Source organism: Numenius arquata, chromosome 24 (genome assembly GCF_964106895.1).
Source record: "Numenius arquata chromosome 24, bNumArq3.hap1.1, whole genome shotgun sequence".
Taxonomy (NCBI): Eukaryota; Metazoa; Chordata; class Aves; order Charadriiformes; family Scolopacidae; genus Numenius; species Numenius arquata.
The window spans coordinates 4,506,235-4,528,989 of NC_133599.1; the positions used below are offsets into that span (position 1 = coordinate 4,506,235).

Consider the following 22,755-nt stretch of genomic DNA (forward strand, 5'->3'; position numbering starts at 1 on the left):
TGAAAACAGCCCTGTGGGTACTAGCAAATAGAAGCAGGTTTGGGAACAGGGTGGAAACAGTTTGTAGGAAGAAGCTCTGAGCCAATTTATAATAAAGAAGGTTTGTCGAGTCTCCTTCCCAGCAGTGGCTGCTGCTTTGCAGGCCATGGGGCAGAGCTCCCGAGGTATCGAGTACTGAAACACTCGTAGTAAGCTTGTCTCTTAAGTTCTTACATGCTGTGTATAGCAAAGTGTTTAAGGCTGGATACAAACTCTTTAATGTTGTAATTTGGAAATTTCTTATTTTCCTAGTACATTTTGATGGTTTGTTTTACTTTTTGAATTTTTAATATTGAGGAACTCTTGATGGAAAGACGGAAACCCAGGCTATTATGGAATAAAGTAATAAACAGCTATCACTTCTTTGTTCAAGACAAAGGGAAAACAGACTGCGCATATAACAGGACGTGGCGTTTTCCTTTCACAGGGAGTAATCTCTAAAATCAGAGTTGCTGTGCTGCAGTTTACCAGAAGGACCAAATTGTCAATTTTACGAAGCGTGTGTCAGCTGCTGGGTGCAAGGTGTTTCCAACCGCTTCCACTCGGCTCGAGAGAGAAGTGTGTGCCGTTTCTGGAATGCTAAATAGACTCTTGTTGCAGCAAAAATAAATTGCCCTTCAGTAGCTCAGGAGGAAAATGTGGCTGGATATGTCCTCACAGCAGCTGCTGGGTTTCGCAGAGCTTTGTGCTGGCCACACGGAACCTCTCCACCCCACTGCTTCTCTTCAGACGAAGTGATGGGTCAGGAAAGGGGGCTGTTAAACATGACTCTGCTCCCCTTGTCAAATTTCTCCTGGACTCCTTGAGCTCTTGGCTCCTCTGCAGCTGCTCAGTTGAGTCTGAATTATGCAATAACCTCTTATTTTCTGCAGGTTGGAAACAAAAATGCAGATTGGATTGCAGGGCAATTAATTTCTTAAAATCTGAGAAGTGGGGTGCATTTATTTATACGTTTCTTCTTACTTCTCTTTCATGTGTTATTATTTGCTTGAGGTTTAGTCTTGGGAAATTCCCTGGCAGCTGACGAGGGTTTGCATTCCAGATTTCGGAGCGTGGGGCAGCTGGCATTTAAACTTTACAGAGCTTCCAGCCGATGAGCTAGAAATAGTAAAACAGTTCCCCAGGGAGGTGGTGTTCAACCCTTGCCAAAACCTCAGCCTCGTTTCCTTTCAGGTTAGTTCATGGTTTGCTTTACAGGTCTCCTGGTACCAAATTAATTGACAGTGGGTGTGGTTCAAGAAACGCACCTAGTCTGGAGCCTTTGCAGTTTTCCAGTGTTCGGAGCTCTCGAGCCATTTCTGTTTGGGACAAGAAAGTGTCCTCGGGGGCCTAAGTTAAGTGAGGGTGCAGACTTCAGGGAGGAGCAAGCTGCTTTGTGTAATAGTTGAGTCTTGTTCTTATCTGTTTAGAAAGATTTAATTTTTTTTTTCCCTCTGCAAGTTTAACTTCGAATTGAATTTCTAAGTCTTTTTACCTTAGCCATGGATAACTTGGAGCCAAGACAACTGATTACTCAGAAAGATGTTTTGTGGCTCATGTGAAACCACACGTGGCTTTGGGTGGTTGGGTGGCCCAGCCTTTTATTTAATGTAGTCGAAGCTTGGAAAAACAGAAAGCTGATAATTTAAAGCTACCGGTGGTATGTGTATACAGGCACATCAGTGCACCCTGATAAGGAGCCTACCAGTATCTTGCTAAAGGCTGTTACCAGGTTACTTGGTAACGTGGACAGTTTGTTGCGTAATTTAAGTAGGGCGAAGTCATCAGGCTTATTGCATTGGGACCTCTTTGTCCACAAAGGAAAATAATATTCCCTACCAGTCTATCTAGGGTACACCAGTACTGTACGCAGTGTAGAGCTGGAGTTATGGAGGTGATTTTCAATAATATGTGGTGCTTTCCACCTTCTAAACAATTGGTGGGTTTGGTATTGATCAGAGTCCCTTAAATTCTAAATGGCTTTATAAGAAGTTGGTACGATACCAACTAGATTGGTACTAGATACCATCTACTACTGTGCATAAATTAGTCCTGTCTTCTGCTAATTCCGTGTGTTTCTCTTCCTTGTCTGCAACTCTGAATCTCTCGATCTTGAGCAGTACTGTGTGTGCTCACCAGGCAGATTGCTCCACAGTTAGACCAAAAGCTCGAATAAGTAAAATGGCTTTTCTTCCTGAAAGGGCTTTTAGTTCTTCTTCCTATGTGTCTTCAAGGCAGCTATTTTTTTCCTCTTTACAGAAGTTTTGATCGCTTGCCCAGTTTTATTTCCTCTATACTTATTTTCAGTTCATTCCCAGACATGGATCTTGCAGTTAAAGCTTCTGCTGCTGTCTTCCTTGAAAGTTTTCCTCTATCTGGAAGTCACTGACCTTTTCTCTTACTAGTCATGAACCATTTTTTTTTCCAAGTGAACATGCTCTTTGACTCCTGAGATAAGAAGGTTTAAATTGAGGGGAAATAAAATCGTAGAAGCATAGAATGGTTAGAGTTGGAAGGGACCTTAAAGATCATCCAGTTCCATCCCCCTTGCCCTGGGCAGGGACACCTCCCACCAGACCAGGTTGCTCCAAGCCCCCTCCAACCTGGCCTTGAACCCCTCCAGGGATGGGGCAGCCACAGCTTCTCTGGGCAACCTGGGCCAGGCTCTCACCACCCTCACAGCAAAGAATTTCTTTCTGGTATCTAATCTAAATCTCCCCTCTTTCAGTTTAAAACCATTGCCTCTTGTCCTATCACTACATTCCTTGATAAAGAGTCCCTCCCCAAATGTCCGATCACAGAGATTTTTGGATTATAGAAGATCTTCCCAAGGAAGATGGAAATTCCATTAAATGGCCTGTCCAAAACCTAACTTGGCAAGTCTCTGGGGAGGATTTTCGGTCAGGTGTAAATCTGCATTGGCCAAAATACAGGTTTTTTTCCTATGTCTAATTGCTGTCTTTCTGCCGTAGTTCCTTAGATTACATATTTGTGTTAAATATTAAAGCAGAAAACCTTCATATCTTCCCTTGCTGTTACCTTTAGGAAGGCACCAACCTTGTCTGCAGCAGTTTCCCTCAGGCCCTTCATATGGCTTGGCTGTTTTCAGCTCGCAGCTGACAAGTTACCCCCTTCCTGGCTTACTTGCGTTCTGAGTATTTTTCCATCTGTGACTGTGGGTAATATTGCAAGCCGTACAGTTACTCGCTTCTGCCAATAGATGATGCTTGTCATTAAGTAAAATCAAGGTCACTGGTGTACTGCTAATTAGTTCTCACATATAATAACCATAGTAACAAAGATATTAATAGAAATAAATGTGTTTAGCTGTAGATAGTGATTACGTACAATAGACAATGATTACTGGATAGCTGCAGAAGAAGCTAAGGCAGAAAATCGAGTTTAAGCATATGAAGAGAGGGTTCCTGTACCACGTGGCAGCAAGGTAATGAGAGAGACGGATCTGAAAAGAAGTTTTATGATTTCAGACATCTTCTTCTGACATTATCTGTCTATGTATTTGCTCGCTTGGAGACAGTGTGGCCAGACAGCTACAAATGTGAACATAAATTTATTATTTATGATTATAGCCTGGCTTTGGGCCAGAAGTTAGATTTGGCCAAACTCCTTCTTGTAATCAGTGAGTTTGTGGCCTCTGGATATACCAGCTGATGAATTGGGCAGTCTTTTAGTAGTGATGTCATTTTTTGATAAATATTCAAGGTGATGTTTGAACAAATAGACTGACAATCCTGTGCCTGGCCCATCTAAAACCTGAAATGAGGCTTCAGAACAAATGAAATCACGATCTTGGAAACTGCCCAAGAAAGGTTGGGGTTTCTTAAAGAACATCATTCTTTTAGGCCAAATCCCAAGGAGGCATTGAGGTTTAAATCATCTGGCTGTCATTGGCATTCTAGGATGAGACACTCAGTCTGCTATGAAATTAGGATAGCGCTGTTAATGACTGTATCTGTCTGTTTCTTGTGAAAGTTGATTGAGAGCCCTAAGACTTCTGTCATCTAAAGTGGTAAGAACCGGTGGGAAACGGACTGTAGGGAAAACTCTTCTCTGCAAAGCACTGGGCTAAGAGGCTTGACCCAGCAGGGCTTCCCTGGCTCATAGTTGTTATAAGTTTCTAGTATTTCCCACTGCCTTGACTGTGAACGCAGCAAGACCTGTTTGGTCACTTGAAGGCTCTCTGTGGGTGCTGGTGGCCGTGATGGTCTGTTGGGCAGTGGTGGCAGCAGGTCGGCTTCTGGCTGGCAGAGCTTTAAGAAGCAAAAATGTCGCTCACGGTATTGTTAGCGTGGATGGATGCGTGCTCGTGCAAGTGTACACAGATGTGAAATGCCCTTGTGACTCTGCAGTGACAATTCTATAGAAGACAGAAAAAGGTTTTCTGGTTTTACTTTTGTCATGGTAATCCTGGCAAGCTCAAAAGGAGTGCTGTCCTTTGAGTTTACTGGCTTAGTGCGATGTGATGTCTGTTAGAGTTGCAAAAAAAAAGAAAAAGTGCAAATGTCCCACACTGTCAGTTTTCCTAATAGCTACCATTTTCATTCACTTTTCTCTAAGCCAGCAATCCGTGCTGCCAAAAATGTTACTGTTCATGAGTATGAATGGAACGAGTCTGCCAACAAACGTCTAAAATTGTCTGCTCTCACCGCTTTTTCCTTCCCCTGGCAGTGACCAAAGTGGTTCCTTTCAAGAAGTAACGAAGATTTGGCATCTAAGAACTCCCTAGTTCACAGGCACACTGTTTTACTCATGTAAGCCCCATCTGACATGCATTACATGTATCAAAATATCTTAAATTTGAAGATTATTCCATTTGAAGAGCTTGGCTTCCTTTACAGGGGGAGAGACTGAGAGCGGGGGACTTGGTAATGGGCATAGCTTCAGGAATTTTGACTGTGTGGTTTAAAAGAGATAATTTGTTTCAGCTTTAGATTTTTGTTTACAAAACCTGCAGTTTTGTTGTCCCATCGTGGTTGGGGTCTGTAACCTCTCCTTCGGGGGTGGAATGGCACATTTTCGTGCATCGAGAAGGCCTCGTGAAAAGAATTCTGTAGAGTCTGGTGGCACTCGTGGTGGTTTCCTTACCTGCTCAGCAGGATCTCTGCAGCCTCTCCTTGTAGATGATTACAAGTAGTTATTTGTTTTTAGCTAGATCATGTTTCATACCGCGTTCTCCACCAGGGTCCTGTTTCACAGCTTTAGTGTCCTTTCACTGGGCTACTGTTTTGGTTTTTTTATACACAAACGCACTAAATAAAAGTAACGCCCTGGTTTAGACAAGTCCTTATGTTTTTCTTTTGCATTAGCAGCTCAAAGCAGCTTTTCTCTCGAAGCGTGCTTAGCCCAGGATGAGGATTTGAGACGCCTGCGGTTTGATCCTCGCTTTACGAGTGTGAGAAAGCCGCTCTGCGCCTCAGCCTCTCCCCACCTGTAAGCTGATCGCTGCCCACAGCAGCCCGTGAGTTTAGCAGTGCCAAGTGCTCTTTATTACCTACCTGTTCAGGTTATATTTGCTTTATTCTTAGTATCCAGTCCCAAGCGGGCATGATTACAACAGCTTTCAACAGCACTGGTTCTCTAATGCAAGACAAGGATGCTCGTGTGTTGCCTCTGGGGGTATTTGGTCTAATTTTCAGCAGTGCCTGAGATTACGCTTGCAGTCCTGTTGTGAGCACTCACAAATTTTACAGATACTCAGTATATCCCTGCATCTCCCCGCCAGCGGAGCAGCTGCTGTAGCACACTCTCTGGAATATGTTATTTCTTTGTACAGATGCTGAGAAGCAGTGTTGGACTTAGCCGCCTTCCTGGGTGTGTTTAAACAACAGGAGGGTGTCCAGTTAAAGGGAGTAACAGGTTCAAAGTGAACGTGTCAGCTGGAGATGCTGGCAGGTGTGTTATAAACTCTGTCTTTAACCAGCTCTCAGTGTGTACCCTCGGCTCAGGGGAGGGAGGTGACAGCGTGACATGGTAAATGTCTGACTCAGGCTTCTGTGGCGGCAGAAGACTCTGCAGTAGCAGGGATCAAGGTAAAAAGCAGTAGTAGGCACATTCACAGCGGTTTGTGTCACCCTCCTCTTCCAGGAGTCACCGCATCAGTAGCGTAGGGTTGACATCAGGGTCTCTTTGCCATCCCTCAGAATTTCTCCTAACAAAACATTTGCTTTGGAAAAGCACTTTTGCCCCAGGAAGCCCTGGGTTGACTGACCAGCAGCTGCTCTGGTGTCTCAGCCAGGTTTGTACTACACCTCGTGCTCCTCTGGTGGCCACATCAGCTGCCACCCTGGCAGTGTGGCTCTGGTTCCTCCTCCCCTCCCCTCTTTTAGCAACAACTTTGTTCAAGATGCCCTTTGTGCTTTTCCCGGAGAAGTAGCCCCGTGCTGCTGGGGCAGGAAAGGGGAGAGAACGGCAGTGTGTGACTAACTGTGAGCCTAATCCTGCTTACGCTGACAATAGGGTCTTTCTTTCTCTTCCGCTTTCTGGACCACTGTACAGAATTAGAATTAGCATTAGCACGGAGGAATGTGTGGAATAAGCCCTGGGTTCAGTCATGGGTAAGTTGTTTGGCAGGAAGTCTTCGGCTTTGAATCCTGAGACTGCGGAGTGTCCTGGTGCGAGCTGCCTCACTCCCTCGGTGGTGGCCCCTTCTGCACTGTAGGGTTATTCGATGGAGACAGCCGTCCCGGTAGGGTGTTGCTGACACACATACAGCCTCCATGGTCTGGTGCCCTCTAAACTGGTTCTTTAGGGGCTGCGGTGGTTTCAATGAAGTCAGAGGTCTTCAGATTTGCCCCAGAGATTTCCTCTTGGGTAGTGCTGCTGAAATTTTCATCTGTTGCATTTAAATCTCAGACACATGAGGTATCTGAAGATACTGGGCTGCATACAAGGGAGGTGGAAAGAGCAGAAGCACTTGGGAGGAGGAATTGCAACCAGGGAGAGCAGCAGCTGCTGGTCACTGAAAGCTGAAAGGAGAGGAGGACTTTTGGGCTGGTCAGCAGGAGAGGAGTTAGGTTGCACGCTTGGACCTGCTGACCAAAGAGCAGGCTGGACTGTGAGACTGGTGTTTAAAGAGACAGCCGTGAAAGTGGTTTATTAATCATCTTTTACTTTCCTGTGTCAAAAACTTCAAAAAGAATCTAGATCATTAAACTTTTCACCACTGATATGGCACGTTGGGAAGGAGTAAAATTGCTGACCTGCTTTGCTTTGGTTTTGTCCTAGGGCAATTTTTCTGGTTCCCAGGTTCCCAGTGCTGTAGAAGGAATTTTCAATTTCTCAAACTTGAATTTGATTTAAAACAAAAACCAAACAAACAAAAAAGTCCTTCAAATGTCAAAGTGTAAAGACGTTTATTTTCTGGAGCAACGAACATGCCCTGGGTTTAAAAATGTCAGAAAAGATTTAGCAAAACAGCACACAGATTTTTATAACTAAAATAGCTCTCTTAAAGGCTCTTCTAACTCCGGCTTTGCTGGGGGTTGTTTTTAGAGTATCTCCTTTCTTGTCTTGTAGGTTTACCAAGAATCTCTCTCCAGACAAAATCAACCTGAGCACGCTGAAAGGGCAGGGGCAGTTGACCAACTTGGAGCTGGATGAAGAGGTGCTGCAGAATGTGCTGGAGCTGCCTACCTGGCTCGCCATCACCCGGGTCTACTGTAACAAGGCATCCATCAGGGTGAGCAGAGGAGCCTGCGCTCACATCCCCAGAGGCAGATGAGGCCTTTCATTGGCAGCTTCCTTCAACTTAGGAATTTATGATGAAGAATCACAGAATGATATGGGGTTGGAAGGGACCTCTGGAGATCATCTAGTCCAACCCCCCTGCCAGAGCAGGTCCACCCAGAGCAGGTCGCACAGGAACATGTCCAGGCGGGTTTTGAATGTCTCCAGAGATGGAGACTCCACCACCTCTCTGGGCAGCCTCTTCCAGGGCTCTGCCACCCTCAAAGTGAAGAAGTTCCTCCTCATGTTGAGATGGAACTTCCCATGTTCAAGTTTGTGCCCATTTCCTCTTGTCCTGTCCCTGGGCACCACTGAAAAAAGACTGGCCCCGTCCTCCTGACACCCTCCCTTTAAGTATTTATAGGCATTGATCAGATCCCCCCTCAGCCTTCTCTTCTCCAGACTAAAAAGACCCAAGTCCCTCAGCCTTTCCTCCTAAGAGAGATGTTCTGTGTCCCTCATCATCTTTGTAGCCCTCTGCTGTACCCTCTCCAGCAGTTCCCAGTCCTTGAACTGGGGAGCCCAGAACTGGACCCAGTGCTCCAGATGGGGTCTCACCAGGGCAGAGTAGAGGAGGAGGATGACCTCCCTCCACCTGATGAAGAATCATGATGTGATTTGATCCATGTGTCTCAGACCCTGGGCTTTAGGTGTGAGATTTGCTAATTGAATGCTATGAGATGGCCTTTGGTGAAACCTGCTGTGTCTGGCTTTGCCCAGTGCTCTGCCCTCATGGTGGCCAGCAGCAGATGGTAGAGGATGCTGAGAGAGCACAGAAAAAGTGTGCTGTGATCCGTCGTCACCTTCAGGTGGCTCGTTAGGCCAGCAGTGAGGTCTTTGTGGTTAATAGCCGCTGATGGATTTCCAGGAATTTGCCCATATGCTTTCTGGACCCACTTACTCATTTAACATCCAGTGTGCGCTACGGCAAAGAATCTCAGAGCTTAACTATATCTGCTTCTGCTTGTATCAACCCTGCACAAACTAGTTCTAGTTGGTGACCTCCTGGCACTGGTATTGGAAGAAATAGTGAACAATCATTCCCTGTTCATCCCCTCCACGTCACTTAAGATTTTACAGGCATCTCTGTTTGGTCATTCCCTGCTGTTTTGATAGCAGAAGAGTTTTCTGTGTCTTCCTTCATCCGTGCTGACTTATTTTAATGCTAAAGAGGTAACAAAGACCTCCAACAGGAATAGGAAGCAGTGAGAAATGGAGTGCAGTTCTCTGAAAGCCTAATTCTGCTGTGAGGTATTGTAAAAATAAGTCGAACTTACGGCTTAATTGTTGAAAATGCAATTCGTAAGAAATGCCTGAATAGCACACGTGAAACGCCGCGCTCTCTGCGCTCACTCAGCCTTTGTGCCCACAGTTATCCATTGACGTGCGTAATCACTGAAATTGTGCGAGAGGTTGCACTTTTGCACACTGAACTCCTCTTACAAATTCTTTCTCATTGTGCTTTTTAAAGCAAAAAATTGATTTATTTTTTTTTCCAGTTGATATGAAAGGCCAGATTGTTTAATCTCAGTTGGTACTAACCATAGTTGCATTACATGAATGCAGAAATTTTTAGTATATCGAAGAGACTTGCTATAAAAGAAATATGGCTCTTCTCTGCCAAGTGACAATAAAAATGAGCCTGTCTTGCTCATCTGATCCGCTCTGTTTTTAGAGTCAGATCTGCTTAATTTAGTAACAAACATTTGTTCTCCCTCCTACGACAACTGCAGAAGAAGGGTTGCTGTAAGAAAATAAAATGAATATTTTTGGTTTGTGCACAATCTTCGGAAGTGTTACCTGACTTCCAATAACAGCAGCAATTAATTGTAAACTCTTTAAGGACAAGAAAGTTCTCTATAAAGGACTATGAAAAATCAGAATTTGACCTGCAGAGTATCTTTACTCGTGATGATATGTGAGATCCAAAAGCTAAGCTGGATTTATAGGTCTGGTGGCTGGAATGTCGTTTCACTTGCCTGTGGGAGCTTGTTTGGCCTGGGTTTGGTGAGACATGATGGATTGTCACTGTGGGCATTTCTCAGAGAAGAACTTTGGACTCAAATGGTTCCCTGTGATTTCTCAAGCGTTCCGATGCAAAGATAACTCTTGTAACCTCAACTTTGTTGTTTCAGATCCAGTGGACAAAGCTGAAAACGCACCCCATCTGCCTGGTAATGTTTCCTCTTTCCTTCATTGCTTTTCTTCCTTTACTTGAGAAAAATTCTGCAAAGGGAAACTGTGACGTGCATACTCAGATTTTCATTTTGACCTAAATCCTCAAGGCCCTTAGCACACAGGGGAGGGGGAGTTCTGAGAAGAGTCCTGTTTGGTGATGGGTGACCTCCCGTGAGACCCACATTTCACTGCAGGATGAGGCTGGGCTGAGCTCTCAGTGAAGTCCAGGGCAACCTTGTGCCTGGGTTTTGTTGTTTGTTTTCCCCTCACTTCTGGGGACTCGGATTACCCAACGATCCTGGCACTGACACTGTGAGAGCTTTAACACATGAGACTCTTGGAGAGGCGTGAGACGCTGGAGCTTGTTTATCCCTGCCCTGGAGCCTCAGAGCTAAGGCTGGTGGGCTGAGCTTAAGTCTTGGGCTTGTATTTATCCCTCCTGTGTTCTGTCTTTACAGTACCTGGATAAAGTGGAGGTGGAGATGCGAACATGTGAAGAGCCTCGGCCACCTAACGGACAGTCTCCCATTGCTCTTGCTGCAGGTCAAAGGTCAGACCCTGAGCCCTGTGGTTTCTTTCTGATGTGCTACTGGGGTGTGGGTGGCCCTTGTTCTTGATGGTTATCCTGTCTGCACTCAGGTTTAAGTGGCTCTAATATCGCTTATAAACCTTGGGGTCTCTCTGTATGTATCCTTACCTCTCCTAGCCTTTAATTGTAACAGGAGATGACTTCGAGAGATCTTCTCTTTGCAGTGAATATGGCTTTGCTGAGAAGGTCGTGGAGGGGATGTTTATTGTTGTCAATTCCATCACCATCAAGATTCACTCCAAGGCCTTTCATGCTTCTTTTGAGCTATGGCAGCTCCAAGGCTACAGTGTCAACCCAAACTGGCAACAGAGCGACTTGCGACTCACCCGCATTACTGATCCGCAGAGGGGGGAGGTGAGGAGTCGTCTTATGTTGCCTGTCATAACGTGCACAGAAACACTCGTGCTACCCCAGTCCTGGAGGGTAATCAGGCTGTTGTCTGAATTCTTGTACAGTGACGGCAGGGAGCTTTGCTGAGCTTGCCCACCGTTCGCTGGAACGGGGTTGCTGAGAGCTGACGTGTTCAGGGCTTTCTCTGAGCTCTTCTCATCTGAGGGAATGGAACTGGAGAAGCTCTGAACACCCTTGTGATTTGTCTGGTTTTAAACTCAGTGTGAGAGGGCGTTAGATGTTACCCGGGACATGATTTTAGTTTTGTACTGGAATCACAGAAGAAAAGTGCATTGAATCATTTTTTGTGGCCTTGTTTTATTCCATGTCCTCTAACTGTTTATTTTAATCCTTGAAGGTCTTGAAAATCTCAGCATTTTCCCAATTTTCTCCTTCTGGGTAGGTTTTGACATTCAAAGAGCTCACCTGGCAGACACTTCGGATAGAAGCGGATGCCACTGACAATGGCGATCAGGATCCTATCACTACTCCTCTGAGACTCATTACCAACCAGGGGAGGATCCAGATCTCTCTCAAGAGAAGGGTGAGAGTTTCCTCCATACTTTGCAGGATGCAGTCTCCCTGCCTGGTGCAGTGATGATGCATATTTCCTCCCACGTTCCTCAGCAACCGTTCTTTTCCTTCACAAATGTTGAGCCCAAGCAGCTCTATCGCTCTGTGTTTTCTGTTGGAGACAGCTGTGTTCTTCCCAAATGTCAAAGCAGTTTTTTTCCCAGGGGAGGATAACATGTATGGAGCAAGTTTTTTTAAATCCATTCAAACATCCCAAGGAGAAGCTGTCATCTCTTTACTGGAAGATTAAAGCCTGGTAGCCTTATTTTTAGCTGTCGATAGATATGTGATGATTAAAAAAAAAAAATTAAACCATCTGGTGGTTGGTTTTTTTTCTTTTTTTAAAACCAATGAGCTCTTTGCCTCCTTAAGAGGAGGAAGCTTTGATTACTTTCCCTCTCAGAAGTACTGAGTCCCTCAGGTACTGTGGACATCCACCAGACATGTTAACTTTTCTCAGATGAGTTTCAGAGCAGCATCTCTTATTTCTGCTACAGCTTCCGTGTATTATGAAGAATGTGTGTATATGGGAGCTGCAATTCTGACTCCTGCAATGCTGACTCCTCATTGCTGTTTCAGACCAAAGATTGCAATGTGGTGGCATCTAAGCTGATGTTTCTCCTCGATGACCTGCTCTGGGTGCTGACAGACTCCCAGCTGAAAGCAATGATGAAATACGCGGAGTCTCTGAGTGAAGCCATGGAGAAGTCTGCCCAGCAGAGGAAAAGCTTGGCACCAGAGTCTGTACAGGTGAGGGAGTCATGAGGTGACCAAAGGAGTTGGATTCGTTGCCAGTAAGCATCAGAGAATGTTCATATGTAGTCACAGGCTAGAATCAGTCTGATGGGGGGGAAAAAGTCATGTTAAGTTGCATGGCTTTCCAGGTTTGCCTGGCACATGGAAAGTTGCAGAGGGTCCCATGAGGATTTGATTTGGTAATAAGCGATAAATATGTTCTAGAAATAATCTTTTCTGCCTCTGAATGACAATCTGCATAGGCCTGGGGGAAGGGACTCTGGTATAGTAAATTATGACGTAAAATCATAGTGACCTGTGATGCTCAAGGGAAAACATTGACATTCAATTTCACTGTTGTTTGGGTTTCTTTTTTTTCTTCCTAGTACTCTGGAGAGAGCGCTTGATTTTTGCAATTGTTCTTTGGTTCACATACAGCCTAGCAGTGTACGAGAACCTTAGAACAGCTGCTTCTGCCAGTGACCTTGAACTTCCCTTACTGCTTTTTGTTTTCAAAATGCTGTGCTGAGTAGTTGTTTGATGAATGTCACAGAGTAAATACGTACGGCAGAGGACAAAAGATGTTTTCAGAAACAAGGATGAGGGAAGAGGAATATCACTGCTGGTGGTGGAAGCTCTGGGGAAGGAGAGCTATGCACATAGTGCAGTGAGATTACATAGAAGTGGGGGATCAGGAATACTTTAGCCCTCTTTGTCTGAGAGTCTTAAAGCATATTTCAAAATAAATGAATGGTAGCTTGATGTAGAGGAGGCAGAACCACAGAGAAGGAGTTTTGCTCATGAGACCGTAGGAAAGGATCCAGATTTCTGGACTCCCAATTCAATTTCTATAGATTGATGCTTTGCAGTCTGGAAGATTGCATGAGTTGTTTTTAATTGCATTATAACCTCTCTCTTTTCTATTTTTTTTTATTTTTTTCTTTCTATTAGTTCTTACCGAGCTTGTCTCTCTCTAATAGATCACACCACCTGCTCCAAGTACCCAGCAGTCCTGGTCTCAACCGTTTGGAGCCAGCCCGAATGCAAGCAGTATCAGTCAATACTTTGATAAGCACGACATGAAAGAGTCATCGTACCACCTCCTCATCTCACGCTTGGACCTGCATATCTGTGATGACAGCCACACTCGAGAGTCAGGTAACCGAGAGCAGCATCAGGAGGACACTGCAGGAGGAAAACACTAATTCAGTCATTAATTTTCGGTCTTGAAGGAGGATTTTCCTCTTGAAAACAAGCATCTTTCATGTTAACTGTTCCCCAGTGAGGCAATAAGCAGTTGTTCAGGCTGATGGAGAGATCGGTTCTGTATGTCTGAACTAGGTATTGAAAAATCTTTCTTGGCTCCATGGGACAAACTCAGGGAAGTCGATCAGTGGATGTGGTTGCTGATGACCTAGTTGAAGTGACAGAGGATATGCTCTAGGAACAGTCTGGTATTGAGCAATGGGAATAAAGTGCCATCGTTCCACTTGGTGAGAAAATGTTTGTTTTGACAGCGTTCAGGACATTTGCTACCTTTTGACAGACCATTCCCCTGCCTTCCATGTTCTGTTCAAGCAAGGCTTTGCTAACTGGTGTCTGTTTTACTCATGGCTGCCCCCTACTGAGATATAATTTTAAGTACCTTTTTCTCTTTTAAGGCAAAGGTACCTCTCTCTCTCTGCACAGCCATCTCTGATCCAAGTTGTACTGTTTGTTTTCACTCATCTTCCCTTTAAAAACAATAAAAATAAATTCTCCTACCCATCTCCATCACTATCGCAGATGTTTTTGAGTTAGTCTGTGTATTGCTGCCTCCTGAGCTGCTGTTATCAACATCTTAGCTCATTTTTGTTGTCATTATTTCACTGGTCCTACCAACAAGTGTTGGAAACACAAGTGCTGGTTATTGTAGTGGGTCCGGGAAGCACTAGGATCTTGCATTTTGGTATTTGAGATTCTAGGTCTGGTTGTTACGATATAAACTGTTGGCCTGTTACATTCAGTTGTCCTTTTCCTTGCCTAGGACAAGATTTTGATACAGCTTTCTAAAAGATGATACCCTAGTACTGGCCACGATGACAATCAATCAGTGGCGGCAATCAAAGCAATGTTGTTTTGAATTTTCCTGGATCAGGACTGGGGTTGCAGAGCTGATCGTGGTTTCCGTTTTTCTATTTTCCACAGGCACTTTGAAGCACGGGATGCTGGGGGGTGCCATACAGCTCACCTTCAGGAGGATGGCTTTTGACTATTATCCTTTCCACAGGGCAGGTAGGGGAGCGTGTGGCCTCCTAACTTGAGGAGGGGGATAAAAAAGAATTTGAAGAACGGCAATGCTATATGACTTCAGACAGGACTGGAAGAAGGGCTACAGAAAGGACTGGGGACTTAAATCCTTGTGGGCAGGGTTAATCTGACTTGCCTGTCGGTGGGTGACTGACAAGTTGCTGGCAAAGCAGAGTACAGAGAGAGGAATAAGTTGCTGTCTGTTGTAAGGACATAAACTTGAAACTTTAGATTCCTTTTCAGTTGCTTAAGCTCTGAATCTGGTTCTTACACGTGCCTAATCAATTTGGAAGGCTTATCAGATGTATCCCAGGAGAAAATCTGTTTGTGATTAACTGAAGAATCAAGGAAAAATGACCTTGGCTTCTTCCCAACACCTGAATTTGGAACACTTGCTGGTGTATGAAAGCCTGCACTTGTTTCACAAGCACTTAGCATGCTATATATTGTGTATGCCAGATGTGGTATCAATAAAGAGGAATGTTGTACAGATTTGCATACATGAGGGGGCACGGGAGGGTTGCGTGTATCTAGGAACCTCATTTTTAAATTCAGGATGCCTGCTTTCATGCAGGAGATGCCTGCAAGCATTGGGTGCGGTACAGTGAAGCGATGGAAACACGGGGACAGTGGGCAAAGAAGTTGGTCAGTGAATTTCAAAGCAAGATGGAGAAGCTTTATGAAGAAACAGACCCTGCATTCGCCAGGACTCCACTTTCCCCCTTCAAAAGGAAACCAGGTAATGGTATTTGATAAAATTCCTAGTAAAGCAGGAAATGGTAACAATTTTGCTCCATCCAGCAATATCTCTAGTTACCTCTCCCCGCTTTAGCAGGCTGATTTGTTGGTACAGACATTCATAGCACACTTTTAATCATAACTATAATGGCGAAGGAAAGTGGCTATCATACTGGAATAACACTGCAGCAAGAACGAACAGACTGCAGTCATCACTTTCCTAGCTTATTTATTGAGTTTGTCCACAATAAGTATGTAAGGAGTAAATTAAATACTTAAAGTCTAGCTGAAGACTGTGTTCTCTTGCTACAGAGCATAGTCATCTTTCAGTGTTCTTCCTTCAAAAGTCCTGAGATTTTTTCCCTGCCTAACTGTGCCCATCTGTTTCTAATTTTGGGGCTGTTAATTCTGCTCCGTAAGCACGTACTTGTTGGTATTGATGGTGAAGCTCACTCCAAAGGAGATGAGTAAAACCTTGCTGGTTCTGCTGTTCCATCCTCACAGATACTTCGTTGAGTCCTCAGAAAAGTCCCTTAGAGAAGGGCCGTGTACCTCCCACCAGTTTGCCGCGACTCCGGCACCCTCCCTGGAACCGGCTTCGATCCAGCTGTGTGGTAGTTCGAGTGGATGACTTGGATGTTCACCAGGTGGGGATTTGAGCAGTGTCTGGAGATGTTCATGTCATTTTAAAAAAAAAAAAAGTTAATCTGATATGATTTCAAATAAATCATGCAAATCCTGTGTCATCCAAGACAATCTAAACTCCATCCAGAGAACCCAAATGTTGTTGTTATGTTGCATGTAAAACTTCTAAACCAAATATGAACTGATAATGTTCATGTTCAGGGGAAATTGCATACATAACCACAGAGTTTCTGCATCTAAAGTTGAATCAAGCATTAGGCAGGCCCAGGGTAAAACATATCAGGCCTTTGAGAAGTTAGTGAAGATACAGATTTTTGAAAGAGGAGGAATAAGTCTTCCCTTGTGCTCTCCGACCCAGGACAGAAAGCATCCCTGGGCTTCATCAGGCCTGTAACCATTGCAAGAGCATAATCAGTACCAGACGCTATAACAAACTTGCCAACATGCTGTTAATCTTGAAGAAAGCTGTAGCACGTTTCAGTTCTGTTTATTCACGTCGCCTAATTCTGATTGTCATGGCTCTTACTAGCACTGACAGGAGACATAAAGAACTAAACTCCCTCAAAGGAGAGGAGTTGGCAGTATTAGCAGGTAGGAAAAAGATTTATTTTTACTTGAAAGCGGGGTATGTTTGATGTGTAAATGAGATGGATTGAATACGGGAGACTGCAGGGTTACTAGGACACTTTGTTTTGCTTCATTTGAGTTCTGCACAACTGCTTACCGTTGTGTTTTCAGGTTTCTACAGCTGGTCAACAAAGTAAGAAGCCCTCCACCTTGCTTTCATGTAGTAGAAAATTCTTCAAACTTCCTGAGCAGGTTTCTGCAATCCATATTGAATTCACAGAGTATTACTTCCCAGACAATCAGGACTTTCCAGGTAATACACCAAGGTTAGCACCTTCTTTCATAAGTTTCTTAAAGAATCAGTCAATTCTTAATTCTTTAGGTGTGTTAACCCTGTTATATATTCTCTGGGTGTCCGTTTTTATTTAGCTTTCTAATGTTTGCCTTTCTAGTATTTTTTTGTTGCCTGTGGGAAAGTGGGATAGAGTTTGTTTCGTGAAGGCAAAGTTGTGCTTGCCAAATAACGTATCCAGGAATGTGTGGAAGGAGCTGCTGTGTCTGCCCAGCTGTTGGGGTTCTGCCTCATGGATTAGCACTGGAGTAGGACTGTAGGGTGCTTTGAATGCTCTGCAGATGTGAGATACCTCTTTTCTCTGGTGCACCATGGCTTCTCCCTTTCATTGAGAGGTCTGTCTTCCAGTGGGTATCGAAGCCCTCTGCGTTGGTGGTGTCAGTGCAGCAGAGCTGCAGACCACCTGAAGTGGCCTTTTCTGCTATTATTAATCTGTCTCAATTCTGTTTCATCCTAGTTCCGTGCCCAAACCTGTACGTACAGCTGAATGGCCTGATGCTTACCCTGGATACAGCAAGCGTGCTCTGGATAAACCTCTTCTGTCTGGATCTTTATCGCAGCTTGGAGCAGTTCAAAGCCATCTATAAGCTGGAGGACTCAGGCAAGCATGATGAGCATGTTGATGTTCGACTGGATGGCTTCCGGCTGAAGGTACCATTCATTCCTTTCCTTTCCAAGCCTTCACTGTCCTTTCCCTCTCTCTGTCATGGAAGGAACATGAGACCAGGACACAGCTGGAGTCCAGAATGAGAAACCAAAACCTCTGCCTTTCTTCTGTCTCTCACTTGTGTTAGTTTTGTTTTGATCTATGGGCAGTAAAAGAGGTGCTTGAGTTCTAGTCCAGAACAGGCAGGCAAGTTAGTATTTATGAAAAGTTTCAAGGAGCAATTGATGGTTCAGGTAGCCAAAAGTTGATTTCTGGCCTTTGGAAAGCACTTGGACTCTCATACCGTTCCCAGTGGGCCTACATCTGTTGCATTGATGTCTTCCAGTGTTTGTCGTTGACTGCCCTTGTTAGCAGTTTTGTGAGGAGACTCAAAGACCTGAAAGATAGTGAGTCCTTGCAGAGAAAGATCAAAGTGAATGTTGTAAGTTGAGCTGCTACATAAGCCATGGATGGTAAAAGAACCTAAAATAAAACTCAGTTTAAATTCCCTCATGTCTAATTCCTCTTCCATGATTTGTAAATTTTATTTAATTTTTCAGATAGGGATAAATTGAGAATCTAGTCCACCTCTTGGGATTTTAGTAGAGACCAAGACTTTTCAATTGTTCATATATTCCACTGCTGACCTTCCGTGTAAATGGCCAGGATAAGCCTCTGCTAATTTGCCTTCTCACTACTGTATTTGTAATGTCTTTCTCCTCCGTGTAGCTTAACATCCCCGTGGAGAAGAAAGTCACTGACCATCAAGATCGTCCACAGACGCTCTGCATTTGCACGTCGGCGATGACAGCCACTAACACCCGCCACGCTCCTTTCTGCACCTGCCAGGACCTCCAGAACCTCTTCCGTAAATTTGCCAGTTCAGAATTCTTCCACTCCAGCTACGCTAAGTTCCCAAGGTCTCAGGACAATTTCAGTCTCCTCCACACCCTTTTCTTGCGCCATGCGTATGAGGTAGATGATAAGCCTCAGAAGCATCCAGGCTTTCCCCAGCTGCTACACAAAACCTCTGCCTCTGAAGATCTGTGGTCTATGAATTTCACTGAGCTTTCCCTGGACTTTGAGGGGGCTGAAAGCTCCAAGGGCAGAGCCCTTAGCTTTATTGACCCTTTTCCCCTTTCCATTTGGGCCTGCCTTCCCAAGAGATGGGGGCAAGCTCAGATATCTAAACGACAGGAATTGGCTGCCTCGGAGTTGAAAATCAAGCCTTCTGCCAGCTTTAGCAATCACTCCAAGAATGAGAACCTTTCCAGAGAACATGGGGTTTGTCAAAGATCAAAGACTGACCAAGATCTGAAGAACATCTCCAAGGTCCCAGAGACAATGGATGTCCTGGGAGAATCTGACTGTGAAGTTGATGATGGAGTAGATGAGAAGGAGCTGGAAGCCTCTGCAGATATCCATGTGCTTGTGTCCTCATCTGTTCATGTCAAAGTTCGTCTCAACCACTACCAATACTTGGTGCTGCTCAGGATGAAAGAAGTTCTGCAAACACTACAGGAGCAGTTGGCCCAAGACACCCAGGAGGTGACTGGATCTCCTTTAGATCCCATGTCAGCTTGTGTAGGGGTTGTGTTCCATAGTGCTGAAGTGGCCCTACTCATGAACCCTGCTCCAGGGGTCTTGGAACCCAGATCCCTTGACTCGGACACAACAAGCCTGATCGAGTCCGAGCTCTCACCTTCAGACAGCAAGGAGGGGCTGGCGGCTGAAGAGAAGGAGCTGAAATCAGAGAGCAGTTCGGAGAAGGGAGTATGCAGTACCTCAGAGGTCCCAGAGGACAGTGGCATTGAAACTACGGGTACCAGTATAACCAGTGTACCACTGGAGAGACTCCCAAGGTCCGCAAGCGATGGAGCTCTGAGTACAGGTCCACATAGTAAGAGCATAGAGGAGAAAGGTTTGATAGAGGAAGCACATGAAGCTGTGGAAGCCCTGGTTGCAGAAAGACCAGTGGAGACCAGCAGCCATCCTCAGAGCCCTCCTGCTCTCCCTTCTAGCTCGACCTCGGGCAAGCAGCCCTTGGAGAGAGGAAACATCACTCTCAATGGCCAGGCAGAACTCATCCCTTTGAAGAACATAGAGGTGGAGTTGTCTAGTGCACTGCACATCACAAAGGATGCCACCAAGGAAGCTCTGCACGTGACTATGGACCTCACCAAAGAAGCCATGTCTATAACAAAAGATGCTCTGAGCCTGAGCCGGGAGAAGATGACTTCCACCATGCAGAAGATGCTCTCTCTCCCCCCAGCCAAGTGAGTGGGCCATCCTCCTGTGTTTCATGATAGGCTGCTGGGGAGGGGGGAAATACAGGCCGACTGCTCCCTTTCTTTCCATATCATTTGGATTAGAGAGAGGTTAGATCTTCATCTCTTGGGGATGGTCTAAGTACACTAAAGTCTGACTTGCAAGTGTTCAGAGTCCAGCCCAACATCTGTATAATCTGGAGGCTGAGCTGTTTGCCTTTCTCACTTACTTCTTGTAGGGATTCTGTGCCCAAAGCAGAAGAGGGAGCAGTGACTCCAGGTGGGGGTGGCAGCGGCCGCATGCGTTTCTTCTCCATGAAGAGGACAGCATCCCAGCACTCCTTTGACACCACGTCTGTGGATGGGAGTGGCCCTGAGGACGGGCTGTCTGTGGACAGCGATGGCAGCGAAGGCTTTGTGATGCTCACAGACTCTGGTAACAAGCGCTTGGCTTTATCCTCTTTCCTGCTCTTATTTCACGTTAGTGAAGTTTTCTGCTATGGGCAACCGAGTCACGCTGTGTTCGTATGGAATTCACTTGTGCCACTCCTTTTTGAAGGTCTTGAGTTATGTCACCCATAATGGCTCTTTCTGCTTTTATAGGTGCCTTTTCTTTGAGATGAGGAGTGTAAATTGGGTGGGGAGGGTGACCCCTGCACATAACATACTAGAGCAAGGACTATAAATGTGTGCAGGTGGGTGGATGGTATATAACATTTAGGATAACGTTTAGGATAACATAAGCATAGGCTTTAGTAAAGGCTGGTTGGAAACAAGGTCCACTGAGCGTTTCAGTGGACATCTTTCGTTTCAGCTCTGTGTTGCTTAAATTCATCTGAGGAGCTGGAGAGAGCTCCCCAGAGGATGGCATAGGCTGATAAGCCATGAGATACTGAGGTCAGGACTTCTTAAAACCAGAAAAAGAAACAGAATTGAGGAGTTGTTGTTGTTACTTCCATTTCAGAACCCAGCCTGGACCCTCTTCCCTCAGGGCATCTTCCTCAGGTCCACAATGACACAGGCAGTAGAGGAAGCCTGATGGCAGAGGACGAGGGTGGAGCGTCTCCTGAAATAAACAGCTCCACTTCACAGAGTGAAGACCCCAGCCTTCAGCTGGTCAGAGTTCTGTTCCTTTTCACTCTAATGTTGTCTCTAAGCCAATCTGGAAGCAAACCCTGCGGTGGTGGTTTGTTTGGTTTTTTTTAATAAATGAGCTTGTCATTTGCTGTTTTAGGTGTCTGTCTTGGTGTTGAAGATGAATGAGGTGAACTGTGGAATAGAGGCACGAGGTGATGATTTGTCTGTTGCTTTACAAGTAATGAACGTGGTTCCGGAGCAACTGAACAACATCGGGATGTGGCAGTATTTGCGTGGTTATCTGGGTAAGACGCTGGCTCTTGGATTCTGCTGCCTTTGGAGCTTCACTTCTATAAATGGCTTTTATACTGGCCACCCTCAGGGAATATTCCATTTTAACTGGTACTTAAGTGTTGATGTATAGTGTATTTAGGATTGAATACGACTTGTGTGTGAGGGATCGTGAGTGCTAAGAATCTTTCTGTCAGTGCTTCAAATCTCGTATTTGAAAGATGTTTCCAAAGTGCTTACACAGTAGGTGCCTAGTAATCATTTACTGGCATTTTCTTAATTACTGCTAGGATGCACGAAATGAGTTAAAAGAGTGAATAAAGCTCTCGGGAGAGCCCTGAAGTTATTCCTGCCCTGAGAATAATGCTTCTGGGCTAGGACACTTCCCTAGGGCTAAATTCGAATTGAAAAAAACCAAACAAACCCAAACCAAAACCAATCAACCAACCAAAAAAAAAACCCACCCAACCCAATTCCAAGCAAACGAAACCAAAAGCAGCTGCAGGCCAAGTGAAAGCATGAGCAGTTCTGGGACCGTTGATCCCTCCCTAACCAGTGCTGCCTGTGGCCACGAGGGGGCAAACTGGAATTAAAGCTGAGGTGGTGTTGAAGGCAGTGGAAAGACTGGTCGCTCTGGAGAGCGGAGTGGTGAGTTGGTCAACTCGTCTGCATGCGAAACTATCGGCTGGTTTTAATGGTGCGAGTGAGGGATGCATCTAGGGGCTTAAATGATCCAGCTCCGGTGTTAGTTCCTGTGATGTGGACTCTTAGTTGTTTGAAATTTGGATTCGTTCCCTGCAAAGGATGATTTCGGACTGCTGTCGTTGTGATTCGATTCTATTCTGCATCTGGATAGTAAATGGCTTTTCAAGGTACCTATTTTGAGTTTATATCTTATTACTGATGCCATCTTCTGCAATGAGATCTTTCTCCTCTAGCTCTAGGAGATCCAGATGTCGAGAAGCCTTCAGTCCCTGAAGTTAGTAAGACCCAGCCAGAAGTGTGTTTGCGTCTAGAAGTAGGCCCTGGTGCTGCCGTGCGTTCACCCCTCGCTGTTCAGAATGGCTTCCTTCATATGCTGGTGCACAGTTACACAGCAGAGCTCTTCATGTCCTTCCTTACCAACCTCGGCCCCTTTCTTGAGGATGAGATAATCCCAGAGGTGATCCCCATGGAGATAGAAGTTGTGGATGCCAAAATCACGTTGAAGGTGAGTGTGTGGGGAACCAGAGATTCCCCCCAGGATGGCAGCCTGGGCAGAGTTCACTTGTAAGGTTCATCTTGGGAAAGGATGCTGTGGGGTTTCTGTTTTTTCCTGATTCTGTTTTATTTTGCTTCTAAAAGTGCCCTAGGAGTGAACAAGTAACACAGTGGAATTGTTGAGTGATCAGTCTGTGGAGAAATGGGAGCCTGACATTCAAATTCTCTCCCTGGCTTCATTGATGACCTGTTTTGCAGACTCAAGGGAAAGAATTAAATACCTCTCCCACCGAGTGCTTGCATGAAATGGGAAATATTTGAGCTTTTCTGTAAGCATTTAGAGAATTACAGATGAAAAACATGATGTAAGAGCTGGGTGATATACAGGAGAGGGGCACTGAGAGAAGTTAACGATTAAACCTTTTTGAAGTCAATGCTTTGGCTTCAGGACAAG

The 22,755-nt window shown here is 45.1% G+C and overlaps 1 protein-coding gene across 1 annotated transcript in view; it reads left to right on the top strand.

Annotated features, from left to right (window-relative positions):
• The window catches only part of BLTP3A (bridge-like lipid transfer protein family member 3A), a 35,953-nt gene that overhangs the window by 6,749 nt on the left and 6,449 nt on the right, over positions 1-22,755 (top strand). Inside the window, exons 3-19 of the mRNA XM_074163534.1 lie at positions 7,493-7,717; positions 9,900-9,938; positions 10,401-10,492; positions 10,696-10,885; positions 11,325-11,465; positions 12,074-12,244; positions 13,210-13,387; positions 14,417-14,503; positions 15,093-15,257; positions 15,761-15,903; positions 16,640-16,781; positions 17,278-17,471; positions 18,196-19,742; positions 19,973-20,169; positions 20,698-20,849; positions 20,968-21,115; positions 22,040-22,311. Coding sequence (XP_074019635.1) covers positions 7,493-7,717; positions 9,900-9,938; positions 10,401-10,492; positions 10,696-10,885; positions 11,325-11,465; positions 12,074-12,244; positions 13,210-13,387; positions 14,417-14,503; positions 15,093-15,257; positions 15,761-15,903; positions 16,640-16,781; positions 17,278-17,471; positions 18,196-19,742; positions 19,973-20,169; positions 20,698-20,849; positions 20,968-21,115; positions 22,040-22,311 — 4,083 coding nt within the window. The remainder of the gene's footprint in view (positions 1-7,492; positions 7,718-9,899; positions 9,939-10,400; positions 10,493-10,695; positions 10,886-11,324; positions 11,466-12,073; positions 12,245-13,209; positions 13,388-14,416; positions 14,504-15,092; positions 15,258-15,760; positions 15,904-16,639; positions 16,782-17,277; positions 17,472-18,195; positions 19,743-19,972; positions 20,170-20,697; positions 20,850-20,967; positions 21,116-22,039; positions 22,312-22,755) is intronic.